The sequence below is a fragment of the Eucalyptus grandis genome, chromosome 3 (genome assembly GCF_016545825.1).
Source record: "Eucalyptus grandis isolate ANBG69807.140 chromosome 3, ASM1654582v1, whole genome shotgun sequence".
Classification (NCBI taxonomy): Eukaryota; Viridiplantae; Streptophyta; class Magnoliopsida; order Myrtales; family Myrtaceae; genus Eucalyptus; species Eucalyptus grandis.
In genome coordinates this window covers 7,287,196-7,305,423 of record NC_052614.1, presented here as the reverse complement: position 1 = coordinate 7,305,423, position 18,228 = coordinate 7,287,196, and the positions used below count along the sequence as shown (strand labels likewise).

Genomic DNA, 18,228 nt, shown 5'->3' with positions numbered 1-18,228 from the left:
GTATGATGGGCAGTTCTAATTTGCCTGAATACTTATGGGGTGATGCGATTAAAACAGCAACTTATATATTGAATCGTGTACCTAGTAAATCGGTGCCGAAAACACCTTTTGAATTGTGGACAGGGAGGAAACCAAGCTTGAATCATTTACGAGTTTGGGGTTGTCCTGCAGAGGTGAAAATTTATGATCCTTCTCAGAAGAAGACAGAATCCAGGACTACTAGATGTTACTTTATTGGATATCATGATCATTCTAAAGGATATAGATTCTATTGTCCTACTCGAGGCACTAGAATCGTTGAATCTTAGATTGCTAAATTCCTGGAATTAGATGTTGCTGAAAAGAGTTCCTTTCAATCTTTTGAAAGGGAAGAACCAAACAAAATGGTCTCTATTCCATTGCCCATCTTGCATGAAGATTCTATGCGAGATCCCAGCAGAGTGGAAATTCAACAAGAAGCAAATACCGAAAATATGGCGATAGATCATTCCATTACAAATGAAATTCCCCAGATAAATGATGCGGCTTCAGAAATGCCTGTGCGAAGATCACAGCGACAAAGAAGACCAACACTTTTAAATGATTATCATGTCTATCTTGGAGAAGCTGATTTTGACATTGGAAGAGTAGTTGATCCGACGACCTTCAAAGAAGCTCTTAACAGTGATCAGACAGATAAATGGTTAGGAGCGATGAAGGACGAGATGTTTTCCATGTCAACTAATCAAGTATGGAGACTTGTTAATTTACCTGATGGGCATAAACCGATCGGTTGCAAATGGGTATTCAAAACCAAGAAAGACAATAAAGGCAACATAAAGAGATTCAAGTCAAGATTAGTCGCAAAAGGGTACACACAAAGAGAATGTATTGATTATAATGAAGTCTTTTCCCCAGTATCTACTAAAGACTCTTTTCGGATAATCATGGCTTTGGTGGCTCATTTTGATTTAGAGCTTCACCAAATGGATGTCAAGACAGCTTTTCTAAATGGAGATCTGAATGAAGAAGCCGAAAAGGAGCATATGGTGTGCAAACTTCAAAGGTCCATATATGGTCTCAAACAAGCATCACGTCAATGGTACTTAAAATTTCACAAAGTTGTGAGATCATTTGGCTTTGAAGAAAATAAGTTTGATCAATGCATCTACATGAAAGTAAGTGGGAGTAAATATATTTTCTTAGTACTTTATGTAGATGACATTTTACTTGCTAGCAGTGATGTTGATCTATTGAATGACACCAAAAATTTTCTATCTACAAAGTTTGATATGAAAAATCTTGGGAAGCCTCTTTTGTTCTAGGCATTGAGATTCATCGTGATGATCTAAGAAGGTTATGGGGTTATCTCAAAAAGTTATATAGATCGTGTTTTGAAAAGATTCAATATGCAGACACTGTAAGTCAGGTGAAGCTCCTGTTGTGAAAGGAGATAAATTGAGCATAGATCAATGTCCCAAGAATGATGTTGAAAAGGAAGTCATGAAAAATGTTCCATACTCTTGGAAGATATCTTATGTATGCACAAGTATGTACCAGACTTGATATTGCTTTTGCTGTGAATACTCTTGGAAGATATCTGTCGAATCCAGGTCAAGAACATTGGGTTGCAGCTAAGAAGGTGATGAGATATCTACAACGAACAAAGGATTTCATGCTCGTTTATAGCAGAGTTGAGGACCTAAAGTGATTGGATATTCAGATGCTGATTTTGCTAGTTGTTCAGATGATAGAAAATCAACTTGGATATATTTTTATGATGGCTGGAGGTGCTATTTCTTGGAAGAGCACAAAGCAAACCTTGATTACCAACTCTACAATGTATGCTGAGTTTGTAGCGTGCTACGGGCGCGTCGGTTCAAGCAGATTTGGCTCAAAAATTTGATCTCGAATTGCGTGTTGTGGACTCTATTGCTAGACCTATGGTGATCTACGTGACAACTACAGCTGTGTTTTATTCCAAGCATGACAAGATTAGTAATGCGTCCAAACACATGGAGATCAAATATTATACTGTTAAGGACTTGGTCAAAAATGGAGACGTTGTAATTGAAAATATCATAACTGAGTCCATGTTGGCTGATCCTCTAACAAAAGGCTTACGACCCATTTTGTTTAAAGAACATGTAAAGAATATGGGTGTTTTAGAATCTTTTGATTTCTTTTGTTAGTGGGAGTTAATAATTTGTATTTCTGGATATTATAGTTATATGTAGACTGATAATGCTTTTATGATGTCTATTAAAGCATTTATTTTTAATGATTGTTGTTATTGATTCTATTGTTATCCTTTCTCCTGTTGACTGAGAAATGGAAGTATAAAAAACAGTATCCTTAAACTAAGTTTAGTTTAAAGATGACTGGATGTCACTGATTATGAGATCTCATGTTGGATTGTGACATAATTGTGCAATTTCATGTTGTTTAGAAATCGCACTGAAGCAATTTCATGTTGTTTAGAAATTGCGCTAATGCAGTTTCATGTCGTTGAGAAATTGCATTGAGGACCGATAAGAAATAATGTGTATTTTGATCACATGTTGGCATTATTTCTTACTACACTACTAGGTCCATGATCCATGAAAATATAATACTTATTATATGTGATTATGGAAGGTCTTGTGTTGTGGTATTTTCTTAACACATTGATCTTCATAGTCATATACTGAGGTTATATAGGATTGGATTGGTTTGAGATGTCATTATTAGAATATTTTTTTTTTTAAAGTTGTGGTCACATAAAACAAAATTTTTAGTTATTAACCCGATAGTGTCATTTTCAATATAAAATCTTTTTCAAAATAAAATAAATTAATTAATGTAGCCCAAGTGGGAGAATGTTGGAATTTCCTATAATATGGGCTTACATTAATTAATTGATTTTGTATTTTAAATAATCGGGTTAATGGATATTCCAATATTTGTTAAACCCTAAAGTGATCTGATTGAATTGGGTATTGGCATCTATTGTTAACAGGCCTAGTTGAGCAGCAAAGTGTAGGCAATTGTGTTTGACTGAAACCCGTAATGGAAATGGCCCAGTTGACACGTTGTTGATTAGGGTTTGCTAGGTCCCCTCTCTAGCCTATAAAAAAGGGTAGGTTATACCTATCAGTTGCTTTAATCCCATTGAAAGCTGCTATATCGAAATAGGTCATAGAGAGGAAGATTTGGCATTCCGATAGATCCCTGATTATCAGAGTGATCTACTTTTCTGCAAGTGAAGCAATGGCTCAAACATGTACGCTTTAATTCCGCTGTATTTATTGATCTCGGTGTTTTACAGTCATGTATGGATCGGTTTGTTCTTAATTGATTACTTGTTCATCAGAATAATTTTCATACACAATCCGCTCGTCAAGGGGAGGGAAGGAGTTGGGAGCCGGTGTTGGAGCAAACGAGGAGAAGAATGGCTCCCTGGTCAAAGAAGCTCTTGCGAAACGAGCGGACTCGAGGCAGACATGGAGAAGGTCATAAGCTCGCTTCGACTATAATTAATTCTCAAAAAGGGCTGAGGCAGCGAATCTACACTTGAGGCACCTTTCCAAGGCAGAGGAATCGTAACCCGTGTGACGATGTTCTTCCCTCAAACCGCGACTGGACTGTTTACACGCAATCTTAGACATGATTGGCGAAAATCAAAGACCAAAATTCTCGAAGGTAATTTCGCAAACAATCACAGATATTTCAAACACCATTTTGTTCTTTTCTTACAAATATGGACATATATGAAAGCGTGAACTTGACCTGCGTAGGCCAAATGAATACGATGTCCCCGCCAAATGGTCCTCAGATGCATGCCCAATTTCCTAAACATGGCATGTGAACTTCTAAAGCTCTTCTTATATTCTTATTTGAGCATGTGCAGTACCTTATTCTTTAGCTAAGATTATTTAAACTGTGTTAGGAAGATGCTTAAAATGAGCAATGGTGTCATAAGTGTATTTACGCTTAGTCTTCAACCAACGTTGCTAATTTTTAAGAATGTCGAGTTTGACTGCATGAACAAGCCCGATCAATTAAAACAGAGTCCGAAAATTATTATTTATGGACATCCGCAATCGTGTACAATGCAAACCCATAATTCCTTTTTTGCGTTCATAAAATTAGTTTCAACGTCATTAAATTACCTCTACGTTCTTACGTATTAGTAAATGCAAAAGTGATCTTACAGTTCATAAATTTCCTTTTTGTTGGTAATCAGTCAATTTTGCACGTGGGACACGGTCCCCCCTTTTTTTTTTTTTTGTAGCAGAGCTGTGACATCCCAAATTTCTGATTCTGTTTTCAATTAAATGAGACGGACATTTCATCGACGCGCTTATAGTTCAATTCTCCGAGCTGATCACTCACGAGATAACTAGTCTATCGGTGAAGCCGTTAAGGAATTTAAATGCAATAGGCTTGAGAATCGACCATGAATCGACCGCTCGACCGTATAAAATGCAAAGGATCATTACGACACCGTCGAATCGAATAGAGATCGGTAATAGGTCGATTCGACCGAGATATGTAATTGGAGTGTGGGTGATTCCACCTTATTTCAATATCCTCGTCGACCGGCACTAAACCGATTATTCCGTTTTGGGCACTCGCGTCCGTATTGAAATCTCGAGATTTTCACGACAATCGAGAGTCGCTAATGTGTCGAAGATTATGTCGTGGCTTGAAAATAATCAACCACGGGTCAATTGCACTGAAAATTTCCTAAAAGCTACCCGGTAGATTAGGACGCGCTCAAATCGCGCCAGATTGAAATTAACCGTGATTTTAAACCCGATTCGTAAATTGAAGGTTCTGTATGTCACAATTCATTTTAGGAACGTCGACTCATATTCGTAAGATTTTTCTACAAACCGAGATTTTGGCTTTAAAAGCAAAGTAAGGCCGTTTTGTTTTGTTCGGGATTGTCGAGGGCCGTTTTGAATCGAATCTTCGGGATGCGTGTCACGCCCGATCCTCGGGCACGCACACATCCTTCTCACTTGGTCGATTTTATAATGCGATATCCCAGGACTAGTACGCCGACCCTTTCATTTATTAAGACATGCTAGCCGATTAAAATCCCCGACAATAAAACGATGGGATAGAAAAGCGAGGGCCATACTTTTCATATTGAAACTTATAACCAAACTTTTATACAAAACACAAACCACTTCATAACTATTCACTTCAAAAGGAATTCTCAAAAGAAGATAGACTCTCAGTCCATCCGGTCGTACTCAAGACCCTTCTAATTATCTTCTTCTTCCAAAATCATTCTCCTTAAATTTCACCTCCGAGTTCTCCTCTCGACTCCTCCTCATCGCTCCTCCCGGGATCCCGAAATGTTTTTCCCCAAACCGGGATGAGACTACGTCTCGCCGAGTTCTACCCCACTAAGCCCGATTAGTAAACTATTATACTACAGCCGCCTAAACACGCATAGGACAGAGGACTTACCTTGGCCTCGACTCCACCCCGCATATTAACACGTTCAATAGGCACCCAAGCACATAAACACGATCGATATCTCGATCCATTGACCTAGTCGATTTCATGTCAATTCGACCATTCCCGTCGTTTCCCTTATTCAGTTCAAATCGTACTCACGACTTCACAAGCATAGACTACCAAATTTCTTGGCAACAAATTATTTGATTCCGAAGGACACGACCTATCTTTAGGTAGCAAATTACGGCCCAATGAGCGCGACCTTTAATGGTGGCAAATTACGGCCTTATCGGCGCGACCCTTATCGGGTGGCAAATTACGGCCTTAACAGCGCGACCTTTAATAGGTGGCAATTTACGGCCCAACGGGCGCGACCTTTAATAGGTGGCGATTACGGCCTTATCGCGCGACCGACTCCAAATTCGGTGGCAAATCTCGGCCCAACCGGCATAGCCATACTTCGGGCTTCCGAGGTTCAACTCACAACCTTTCACAGTCAAATTCTAATTGAATACCGACATTGATCAATCTTGGGATGAATCCCCACATACTCATCAACTCACTCAATTTTCACACGATATTAACATACCTGATGGATCTTAGCCAAGAGTATATTCAAATCACTCTCACAATTCTACTCACTTTACAACTCAACAAAGCATTGCAAATGCTAAATAAACATACTTGGCCATTTACTAATCAATAATTCAATCTCAATCAATTCCAATCAATTTAGGTAAATCCCAAAATATCACAATTTATTTAATTCCACGCAACGTGGAGCTCAAATAAATAAACGGACTGTGCCACGACGATCAGCACGAGATTTCGGGTCGTCGGCCATCAAAATCTTAATTTCCAAAAATAATTAATTAATTTATTAATTTCGAAAATTAAATAATTAATATTAAAAATTCAATTTAGCTCAAAATAAAGCCCGATTAACTAAACGGACTTCACCACGATCATTAGCACAATATTCCGGTCCGGGCCATCTCAGTTGAATTTTCGGAAAATAAATAATTATTTAATTTAATTCCGAAAATTAATATTTAAATGCCAAAAATCCCACTTAGGCCCGAATCACCAAATTGAAGCCCGATTAGGGATCGGAAAATTCCCGAGACACTTCCAATAAATAGTAGACCACGTCTACTTGTTAATTGCACAATCAATTTATCTAAATCACATCACAATTGACTAATAATTGCTAATTTATTCTAATCTAACAACCTAAACATAATTAATTAAATCTAAACCAACCTTAAGCATAATTAGTCAACTAATCCAGGATTAGTGAGATTACTCACCAAATCGCGCGCAAATCGGATCAATCCGACGAGGGCGGCGCGAGGAATGACAAACTCCAAAGCGACTCGCGGATCCGGGGCCGGGAAACGGCCCAAAACGGGCCCGAACCAGCTGGAAACCCATTTCGTGGGTTTCTGCCCTTGGCTGGTCGGAGCAGATCCGGCGGCCAAAATGGCGAGGGAAGGCCGGCGAAGGACGAGGGGGACGCCGGGGAAGTCCGGCGGGGTTGGGCGGTGGCCGGAGGTGGCCGGATCGAGCTGGACAGAGGCGGAGCAGGGCTGGAGACGCACGAGGGAGACGCCTGGGCGCGAGGGACGGGGCCGACGGCGCACGGCGGCGAGCGGCGCGCGCACGACGGCGCGCGCGGGCGTGCGGCGCGGCGGCGGGACGAGCGGCGACGGTGGCTGGCTACTGCTTCCGATCTCCTGGAGCTTCTGGTTCGTTCGTTTGCACAGAGAAGAAGGAAGAAGAAAGAGTGACGAGAGAGAGAGAGAGATGAGAGAGAGAAGAGAGAAAGATTAGGTTTGACTGGTCAAAAAGTAAAATAAAAGAGAAGCAGAGTGGAAGACAGCAGAGGGGCGGTCGGCTGGGGAAGGGTTTTCGCACGAGGGGGAGGGGAGGAGAGAGAAGAGAGAGAAAAGGGAGAGAGAGAGAAAAAGAAAAAGAATAATACTATTCAAAATTTTCTTTTCTCTTTCCATTTCCCTTTATAATTTCTTCCGGTCTTCGATTTTTCCTCCGATAATTTCTTTCTTGAAATTTCGGACTCGTCAATAATTTGACAGACGATGAGACAGGGTCCTAAAAATGAATCGTGACACACTCGAATATTCGATTCCCGAAACCAAATCAAATTCCATGGTTAAAATCGACCGGACGTGATTTTAGTCCAATCCAACCAATTAGGTAGCTTTTAGGGATTTTACCATGGATATATCCCTTAACAGCTTCACCCAATAGGTTAGTTAACTCGTGAGTGATCGCCGCAGAAAAAGGACCATAGGCACGTTGACGAAAATGCACATTTCATTTTATCGAAACGGCCGAATTTCGTGATGTCACAACGCGAGTTGGATCATTTGACAGGAAATGTCATGAGAAGGCCGAGGACACATGGACCGATTTATTTGAGCTTCAATTGATTGGAATTAAGAGATAATTGAATGGATTGAATGGGGGAATGTCCAAAATTGTAGCTCCCATGGCACACCACATTTTGCACCTATCGCCAAGCTTGTAGAGGAAGATTGGAGGAGAGAGAGTGGCTGAGGTCATGTGGTGTCATGGTGGGGCAAAGCCAATGAGAAGATGGCAAGTGTTGAGCTCAGAGAGCCCAAGGAGACCCCGCTCTTAAGCGCCTTCTTCTCTAAGGCTTTCTCCATTGTTGTTGAAGGAGAGAAGCTCAAAGAAAAACCAGAGGAACCGAGCAAAGCACGCCCTCCACTGTCGCATGCCCATCGACCCCATTTCCTCCTCTCGTTTTCCCTCGTTCAGGTTGCCACTCCCCACCGACCTTTCGCCAAAGATCCGAGTAAAAAGTTAACTTCCGGTTGAATTAGCAAACAAGCCACCCATCGCCGCGAAGACGACATCCAGACCGTTCCGGATCACCTCGCCGCTTGCCGGAACGATTCTCCGGCCGTCCCGCACGACCGCCCGGGCCGCCGCTCGCCGGACCGTCCGGACTCGCCCTGGTTCCGCCTGTTCCGCCCGTTTCGCGGTTTTCAGCCCATTTTTCCCATTTCTACCCTACCTCCACCCATACCAACCACCGGCAAGATCCCCTTGACCCCGGAGCCGCCGGTTGCCAACCACCCGCTCGCCGAGCTCCGATCAGCCCTTTTCGCCGTTGAAGTTTCGGGGTTTCTTCTCTCGCAGCCGGTTCCCTCCGCATCGTGGCGTAAGACAGAAGAAGTTCCACTTTGTGGCCCGTTTTCAAGCCCTTCCCGGCCTCCGTTGGTGTTGCCGCTTGGGGTTTATTGACCGCCTTGGCGTCGTGGTCGCCGTGAACTCACCACGCAAAAAAGTGAGTTTATCTTCTAAACCTCGCTTAGCAAGTTAATCATGCTTAAGGGGTGTTTAGATTAGTCTAATTAGGTTTAGGTGGTTAGATTAGATTATTTTAATGTAAATTAGATTAGTTGTATGATTAGTTTAATGGATGTTTAATTAGGGCTAATTGTGTGTTTAAATTAGTGTAATCTAATTTAAGCCATAATTAATTATTTTTAATTAAATAATTATTTCGAATTTTTAAATATTATTTTATTGTTTTATATTATTATAATATAATATTTAATTATTTAATTTTCGGAATTAAATTTAATTATTTAATAATTTCGAAAATTATGTCGGGATGGCCTGGGTCGTTAGAATTTCGCTACCGATCGCAAAGAAGTGCGACCGGTTTGTGTTAGTTGTATGTTTACATTGAGAAATTGAGTGATTGATGATTATGGTTAATAATTCCAAAAGTGTGGAATTGTGTGAAATTGATGAAGTTGTGGTATTTAACTTGAAAATACCCGGTGTTAGCTTTCAAAGACCATAATTGATTTGTATGACCAGTTTGAATCGATTGGATTGATTGATTGATTGAATTGAGATATGAGTTGGTTTATTATTGAATTATCCGCTTTGGCGAGCAATTGGTTTATATATGTCACTTGTGGAGAGCATCGATCCATACATCAGCTTGTGTGAGCTATCATCTATGCATATATCAGCTTGTGCGAGCTACCATCTATATCAGCTTGTGTGAGCCGTGATTTATTAATGGATGAATTGATAGATGATATGAATTGATATATGATATGAATTGATATATGGTATGAATTTATCGACGTATGAGTTGCACCGACGTGGTGAAGGACTCGAGGCGAGGTAAGTCCTCTATTCTCTTTGTGTGGCTAGAGCACCCCGGGGCTTATTTTCTTCCTAATCGAGTTCTAGAGGGTAGGACTCACTGAGACATTGTCTCATTCCGGTTGCCAGGGATAATATTTCAGGTCCCTAGATGGCGAATCCTCCGGAGCTTTTTGGTAGACTAGTGAGGGTCGCCGAGAGGATTTTTGACTTCGCCGATCCCGACTGAAGAGCTGGCGAATGGACCTGTCTAGCTGATCTTAGGACAGCCTAGTTTTTGAGGACTGATCTTCTATAGATCTTTTGTAAATAGCCTAGTCCTGTAAATGAACTGGTTTGATATGTATAAAAAGTATGTGGTTGGTTTTAAAAATGTGATCCCGCTTTTCTATCCCAATTGAGTTTTGTCTGGGATTATTTATCCGCTTCCGCATGTGCAATTAAAAAGAATGGGTCGGCGACGTGTCCTGGGAAGTCGCATTTCTATCGACCGCAGTGGGATGTGCACGTGCTCGAGGTTCGGGGCGTGACAAGACCCTAGACTCGTGGCTAATGATATGATCCCGTCATGCCTCCTTTGTTTTGAAGCTTGTATAATTTAGGGGTAAGCATGGTCTAGGTTGGGCCGGTCCACCCCCTAATCTTAGGACCAACCCACACAATGCCGGTACTTAATTTTTGGGACCAATGACCGATCCTATTGAGCTTGGGACCGAGGACCGAACCGAACCCAGGGTCAACTCGAGATCAATCGATAATTTTTTATTTCATTTTTTATGCTCCTTGAAAAAGCGATTGAGGACCAGACCGATCCAATGAGTTCGGTCCAGTTCTAGGGTCAACCTGGGACCAATCAATAATTTTTTATTTCATTTTTTGTACTCCTTAAAAGAGTAACCGAGGACTGGACTGACCCATTGAATTCGATGACGAGCGTGGTCAGTTAAGAAAGGCAAGCAATGAGGGTCGAGTAGGGTGAGCGTCGAATGGAGTGAGCGTCGAATGGAGTGAGCATCGAGTGTCGAGCAGGGAGCAAGCCAAGCGAGTATCGAGCCGGGAGCAAGCCAAGCGAGTATCGAGCGGCGAGCGGCACGAGTGACCCAAAGCAAGTAAGGCGAGTGTTGAGTGGCAAGCGGAGAAGTTGTTTCTCTCAATTTTGGCAAATTGAAGACTAATAAGACAAATAAGATAGAAGAGAATGAGTACTAAAGGAGGATGCCGTAAGGAGCTATTTATGCCATTTTGGACGCCGTAAGGACTTCTCACAAAAACATTTTCCTCATTCGTAAATTATAACTATTAACACCGTAAAAGACATTAAAAATCTAAATTATTAAAGAATAATATAAAATTACTTGAACTACTCACTAAATAGTTATTTAATATTGTTAACACCATTTATTTAAGGTTTTCTCTACATAAAAATAATTATAAATAACTTTACCAAAAAAATTATAAATAATATTTTTATATATATAGTCGTGATTGGTCCGGTTGACCAACATCAACTCTTAGGACGGCGACTAACCCACACAGTGCTGATCCATGAATCTTAGGACTTAGGACCACCTTAGTCTCCCTGGGAACCGGACCAGGACCGGCAGGATTGGGCCGGTCCAAGGTCGGTCCAAGGTGACCCCGGACTGATGCTCACCACGACATTTGCCCCCACAAATGGGAGCTTGTATGATTCTTATAATTATGAGACATATGAAGCAAATTATTAGTTAACTTTCAACCTTAATTTTTTTTAAAGTATGACTATTGAAATATTTCATATTGCTTGACGGTGAGGTTTATCTACATTATATATATGTCATCTCCCTCTATTATCAATTCAAGCTTTTAAGTTGAATCTTTGAATGAAATATCAAAGCCAAATTGTGCCCTAGTTTATTTCGTGTGTACTTTACATTTTCTTTGCTGTCCATCTATCAATTTAAGTTTTCGAAATGGGCTTTTCAACTATGATAAACAAATTCATTGAATAGAAATTATCGCTAACATGCATGGTCATGGTAGTTTTCTTTCTTCTTTTCCATTTCTAGCCATTGTTGGGAAGCAATTGTCAATCTCAGATTTCGACTAGCAAGGTTCTTCCAAGTTCTATTTATTAAAATAAGTAATAATTGAATTGCAGATACTCTATGATTGATAGGAGAAAAGTATAAGAAAGTCACAAACTTATTTTATTAATGTCAATTTAGTCATAAACCTATTATATTGGTGTCAATTTAGTCCTAATTTGATATCAATTCAGTCTTTCCAATAAATTTTAGTTGGATGTTGTTGACATGGACGCTAGCTGACTAACGTGGCATCACTGGCACTAACAATAATTTTTTTAATATTTTATTATTTTGTCTAATTTTTTTTCTTTTTTTCTTTCTTTTTGTCTGTTCTTTCTTCTTCCTTTTGCCGGCGACTAACCATAGGCAATAGCGAGGCAAGTTGGCCTCGCCAGATTTGGCCTAGGTGAGGCCAACCCTAGCTTATGCCAAGGAAGCCCTCGCTGGGGCTCAGCCTTGCCATGGCTAGGCAAGGCCAACCAGCCCAACCATTGCGTGTGGCCGGTCACCAACAAAATGAAGAAGAAAGGAAAGAAAAAAGAGATAGAAAAAAAGAAAAAAAAACCAAAAAAATATTTAAAAATTGTCCTTGTTAGTACTAGCTGTGCCACGTAAGCCAACCAACATCCACGTCAACAATATATTGACAAAATTTCTCAAAATGACTAAATTGGTACTAAATCAAAAGATTTAAAACTAAATGGCACAAATGTAATAAGTTTATAACTTTTTGCACTTTATTTGATTGATAACTTATCTTTAAAAAAAAAAATTTAAAAAAAAAAAAAACTTGGAACTATCTTAATAGACATTTAAAATCTAAATTTCAAATACTTCTTAACAGTTTTTCATCAAAGAAATCTTACCTGGCGAAGGATTTACTAAAATGATGGCAAATCTTGCATTTACTCCACGTTCGAGTGTGCACTATGATGGGAAGATGAGATTGATTAATTCAGATTAATCAAATGGACTACGTGTCATTAAAAAGGTGAATGTCCCTATTTAGTAATCTCTAAGGTAAATTAACACAATCTATAAAGTTGAATAATCCTCCTGAAGAATTACGTAATTTGCAGGCCGAAATAAGACTATAGCAGAAGCTTTTGAAGTTCACATGCAGCGTTTGGGGAATTGGGGGATACATCCATGGACCATTTGGTGGTGACTGCTACTTGCTTTTGGTATATGTAAGTTAACGTCACGCGTTCATACATGTCCATATGTGAAAGAAAAGGAAAAGGAATGATGTTGATGTATCTTTGATCACTCGGGAAAGTACGGTAGAAAATCATGGTCATCGATCTTAGCCAATCATGTCTAACATTGTGAGAAGGCCTCGGGGACTATGACACTATGTTTATCCATTAAGAGTCTAATATCAGCTCATAATTCTTCAAAAATCTTCAATTCTGACATAGGAGATTTTTATGCTCAACATTCTTGCCGCTCAAATCGGCCAATCTAAAGTTTTAACACACGTGCGCAAACATGCAAAAAGACATACATGGGGCAAAAGCCGTATCTGTGAATTAATCCACCGAACATATGAAGGAATAGCCTCTGTTTATATATAGATTGTATCCTCACATGAACTTGAAGAATCGTTCCCTTACCTCACATCCCTAGGACCTTTGGATGAACCAGGCGAGGGTGATGCAGAATGCAGATGATTGATTCTTGGTAATATCATGTAACTGTAATGAGTAACTCAGGGTTGCCCACTTCACGCCGAAAACGTTTCTAAAAGAGAATGTCGCTTTTCTCAGATTTCCATCTTGTCTAAAACTTCTTTAAGAAACTTTTCTAAGGAGAAAGTTGCTTTTCTCGTATTTCCATCATGTCTAAAACATTTTTAAATGAGGGAGTTGCATTTCTCAGATTTCTATTGGGAAGGCTATAATTTCATTGTAGCATGAGAAACATGTCTGGTCATGATTTAAGGGAAGAACATCGTCACAATGAAGCATTAAGAGAAAAGCAACAATCAAAAGGAGAATGGGAGCTTCCTTAGGGCAATCTACGGCAGGGACTTCCAAACAAATTAAATTTCGATTTGCCAAAACACACATTTGAAGAAGAGCTTGCGGGTTTTTTCTTGATTCCCTTAAGAAATAGTTGCAAGTAGATTTTAAGTGTCTATAACCTATCTATGATGCCAAGTTTGAGTAGTTATATAGTGAGACATCCTTAAATTAAATCACTCGAGTTATTGTCTGTTTTGGCTCATCCCGCTCCAAATTTTGCGGACGCGCACATACTTCCCAAAATTGCTTTTCCTCTATCCAATGCATAATTCGGTTCATTTTCGCCCCCTCTGCCATCCTAAAAGCCTACCATAAGCCGCTCATTATCCGAGCCCTTTGTTTTGGCGACTACTCCCCACCCTCATGAGACTGAGTCATTATGAGTCCACCAACTTCCGTGCGGTTCGTCCATAAACCATATAGTTACTGGGGAGAGTTCCACACTGATACCATATTATAACATCATTGAATTAACTCACTCGAAGTATTATCTTTTTTTTGGCCCATACCATAGTGAATCTCACAATTTTGTCCTTTAACGTACGAGAACTTACTTTTTCAAGAGATCACCCATCCTAGTAGTGCTCTAGCTTGAATATGATTAACTTTGGAGTTCCTTCTTACTACCCCCAAGAACAAGTTGTAAGTAGACTCCAAATGTCTACGAACGATTGGCGTGGCGGAGTTTGACTAGGTCAATAGAGCCGTGAGCTAACGTCTCTCCTAGCGTGTGTACAGAAACATCCGAGCGCAACGACGTGTGGCCAACGGAAACTTGAGCCACGTACTTGCAGATAAGAGATGTCAAATTATCCACCAATCATTTTTTGATCCTCGTCAGCCGACCTTTACAGTATATATTCAAGTCCAAACTATCCCGAAACTCCCATTTTAGAGAGCCAAACATGGATTCCGAGCTCTATGAAGCCGCTGTGGAAGGAAATGTGCGTTCTTTGGTTGAGCTACTCGGAAAAGATAAGTTGCTTCTTGACAGAATTATGACTGGGAATCGCAATGAGACTCCTTTGCACATCGCAGCCATGCTCGGACACTTGGATTTTGTGGAAGAGATCCTAGCCCAAAAGACTGAGCTGGCAAGAGAGCAAGATTCTCAGAGTTTGACGCCTCTTCATCTCGCAGCAGCAAAAGGGTACCTTCACATAGTGGAAAGCTTGGTAAGAGTCAACCCCGAAATATGTTTCGTCCGTGACAAATACAAAAGGAACCCTCTTCATGTCGCAGCTATGAAAGGGCATTTGGATGTGTTGGAATGCTTGGTTCGAGCAACACCTGATGCAGCTCATAGTGTCGTCGAAAATGGCCAAAGGATTCTGCATTTATGCGTGAAGCACAACAGACTGGAAGCTTTGAAGCTTTTGATAGATATATTGGGTGATGATCATTTTATCAACTCGAGGGACGAAGATGGTAACACAATTTTACATTTGGCTGCTGTAGATGGACAAACCGAGGTATGTTCATAAAACCAAGCCTTTACATTAGTCAAATTCATTGAGCTTATTACCAAAAAGGTGGTTTTATGAAACATGAATGTTCTAGAAATATTCGCAAGTTAAAAGACATCTATTTCTTAATCACTAGGGAAAAGTGTTAAAAAAAATCTTAACATTTTAATTGTGTCAATTTAGTCTTAAACTTTTTGATTTAGTATCAATTTAGTCCATCGGACTAATTTTGGCCAAATATTACTAATATCGACAAAAATTGTCCTATGTTACACGGCGATGCTGATATAGATAATTTTTAATAATATATATTTTTTTTCATATTTTTTCATATTTTTCTGATTTTTTCTTTCCTTTTTCCTTTTCTTCCTTTTACCGACCACTAACCATACACTTCCGCTCGACTAGGTCTCAACTAGGTTTAAGACTTTTCTTATACTTTTTCCTAAATCATCACAGGCTTGATATTTGGGAAAGAAGTCATTCGTCCATATAATTAACTGCGACTTTACGCTTCACGTTATTTTCACACTAATTTCATCTAGATTAGAAGGAAGATAGAAACAGAGAAGCAGAAGAAATTCAACAAGAAATGAGATTCCCTTTTGAAGACAACACATAATAGTCACAAACATTTGAGGACTTAAAAACACTAGAAGCAAACTTAGTCCTCAAAAGTATATAACATGGGCTTGTCTAGTTCAAACTTAACATCAACTGGTACATTCTGTTGTTATTCCTCTGCAGACTATAATCTTCCTTACTAATAAAGGAGTAGACCCAAACATTACGAACTCCAAAGGTTTCACAGCACTAGGCCTACTGGCACAAGGCCAAAGCATGGAAAGAGCCTTAGAGATAGTGAATTCTGTTCCTCAAACTTCAGAGAATCACAACCCGTCCAAAGGAACAGTCTTTCCGAATAACACGGGCACCACCTTCCATCCACTTACGAAAAAAGAGATCAAGAGGGAAAGGAAAAGAAAGTGGCAACAGGGTATGCATGAGGCGCTAATGATTGTGGCGATATTGGTCGCTACCATAGCTTACGAAGCGGGTAAGGACCCACCTGACGAATCTGCAAAGGCAATGAACGGCTTCGATGACTATTACCAGTTTTTCAAAGCATCTAACACGATAAGCTTCATCGCATCACTTAGCACCATTATATTTCTCATAAGTGGTCTTCCCTTAAAGCGGCGTCGGATCACCACTTGGATTGTAATGCTAACTATGTGGGTTGCGATAACCTGCACAGCATTGAGTTATTCAATCCTCATGGTATTCGCCTCACCGGAGAAGGACAAAACGTATGATCCGCTTAATCCAATTAAGGATCCAGTAGTTGTAATTGCGGTGAAAGCATGGACATGGTTGATGTCTCTTATTTTCCTGTGCCATGTAATCCGCTTAATCTGGAAATTGGTACTCAAAGTCCTGAAGTTAGTCTGCAAAGCCCTGAAATTTGTCTACAAAGCCTTCAATAAAGGGAAGAGGGAGGATCCTATGGTTTAGTGGCTGTCTACTGCTAAAGTGCGTTTGTCCTAGAAGAAATGCATTGAGCCATGAGTCCATGCAAGAGAAGATGCTATATATTATGTGCTATTCAGTGTGCCCATTAGCCAATTATGTACGATACGTTTGAGAATGCATGTGTCTATGTGCTGGTTTGAACGATAAGTGTCTTAGACGTTGATGGATGATGCATGTAAAAGAATGGAGTTTACATGGATGATGGAATGGAGTATCAACAGCAGGTAATATTAATACATGGAATTCTCTTCTCTTTCTTCTTTCTTTATATGATGTGCTTAATGTAAGGAGTGAGTTGTGGTTGTAGTCAGATTACAGATGGTTACAAGTAAGAAGAGAACGCATGCTAAGGTATTTGATTTTCCCTTAACTAGATCACGTATGGCGGGGACTTTCCAGTTGGGGAAGAAAAAAAAGTATGCCAGTGGTAATAATGCCAACTAAAGATGAAAAAATGCTAACCATAATGAACTACCAATTGCGACTAATTAAGAAAATTAAAATCATCAATGGATAATTACTGGCGACAACATCCCCAACTTACGAAGTGTAAAGCAATGTCATTAGTTTTAATAAAACGGTTCGAACAATAAGTGCAATATTATTGTGAGGAGTTTAGCCAATTTACCACAGCTTTAGGTCAATTAGCCAGTGTTTTATCACTTGCGATGGTTTGAGATAATTTGCTATGTTATAAGGAAATCGCTAAGTGTAAGTACTCTTCAAAGTAGCAGCGTCTCTTAAGACAATCATATGCCTTATAGTAAGTAATTAAAAGTAGTAATTTACCCTTTAAGATGTAATGCACCTCTAAGGTTGTCATTTCCCTTGTGATTAGTAAATAGGGTGAGTGCTAATTTTGGATGATCTTAATTATACTTATTGTTAATAAATTGCTAGCGGTCTAATTGTAGTAACATCTTTATTGTATCATGACTGCAAAATGATGTTTGTAAGTCATAGTTTTGCATTCATGAAATTAGTTTCTACGTTATTAAATTACCTTTACGTTCATAAGTATTAGTAAATGCAAAAGTGATCTTACAGTTCATAAATGATCTGTGTTGGTAACCAGTCGATTTGGCGCGTGGGATGCAATCCCTTTTTTTTCTCACAGCAGACTCTAGACTTGTGACTACTGATATGATCCCGTCATTTTTTATGACTCAAAATTTTTTTTTTTTTGAGCAAATTTTTATGACTCAAATTTAATGAGTCCAAATTTGTACGAGTCACTCGTTTTTTTCCTTCTAAAATGGGCTTAAATGGACTGAGAAAAACTATAGTCCAACCCATTATTTCAAAACCCACACACCCACGAGACTCAGGCCATCCAGACGGGACAACGAGTCCTCCATCTCCAAGTGCCGCAGCCCCCTCCTTCGCCCCGATCCTTCCGCCTCTGACGACCTGCCCACCGCCAAGCCTTCGCCTCCTCCGGCACTGGTCGTGATGGGCATGTCCCCGAACTGCTCAGTCCTCAACCTCAAGTCCCGCCAAGTCCCGGTTGGTGCCATTCAAGAT

The 18,228-nt window shown here is 40.0% G+C and overlaps 1 protein-coding gene across 2 annotated transcripts; it reads left to right on the top strand.

Moving 5' to 3' along the window:
• Nucleotides 1–14,588: 14,588 nt before the first annotated feature.
• LOC120286367 (ankyrin repeat-containing protein BDA1-like) lies at nt 14,589–16,960 on the top strand. Of its 2 annotated transcripts, XM_039308664.1 has the most exons (3): nt 14,589–14,649; nt 14,744–15,177; nt 15,919–16,960. In XM_039308664.1, the coding sequence occupies exons 2-3, from the start codon at nt 14,746–14,748 to the stop codon at nt 16,684–16,686; spliced, it is 1,200 nt and encodes a 399-aa protein (XP_039164598.1). In that variant the 5' UTR covers nt 14,589–14,649; nt 14,744–14,745; the 3' UTR covers nt 16,687–16,960. The 2 variants fall into 2 exon arrangements, with proteins under 2 accessions (XP_039164598.1, XP_039164597.1); XM_039308663.1 differs by having other exon boundaries at nt 14,595–15,177.
• Nucleotides 16,961–18,228: the final 1,268 nt, after the last annotated feature.

Excerpts from the sequence above, each read along its gene's own strand:
- LOC120286367 (XM_039308663.1), top strand. The coding sequence starts at position 14,611 with ATGGATTCCGAGCTCTATGAAGCCGCTGTGGAAGGAAATGTGCGTTCT. Across the intron at positions 15,178-15,918 it reads CTGTAGATGGACAAACCGAG|ACTATAATCTTCCTTACTAA; the intron begins GTATGTTCATAA and ends ATTCCTCTGCAG.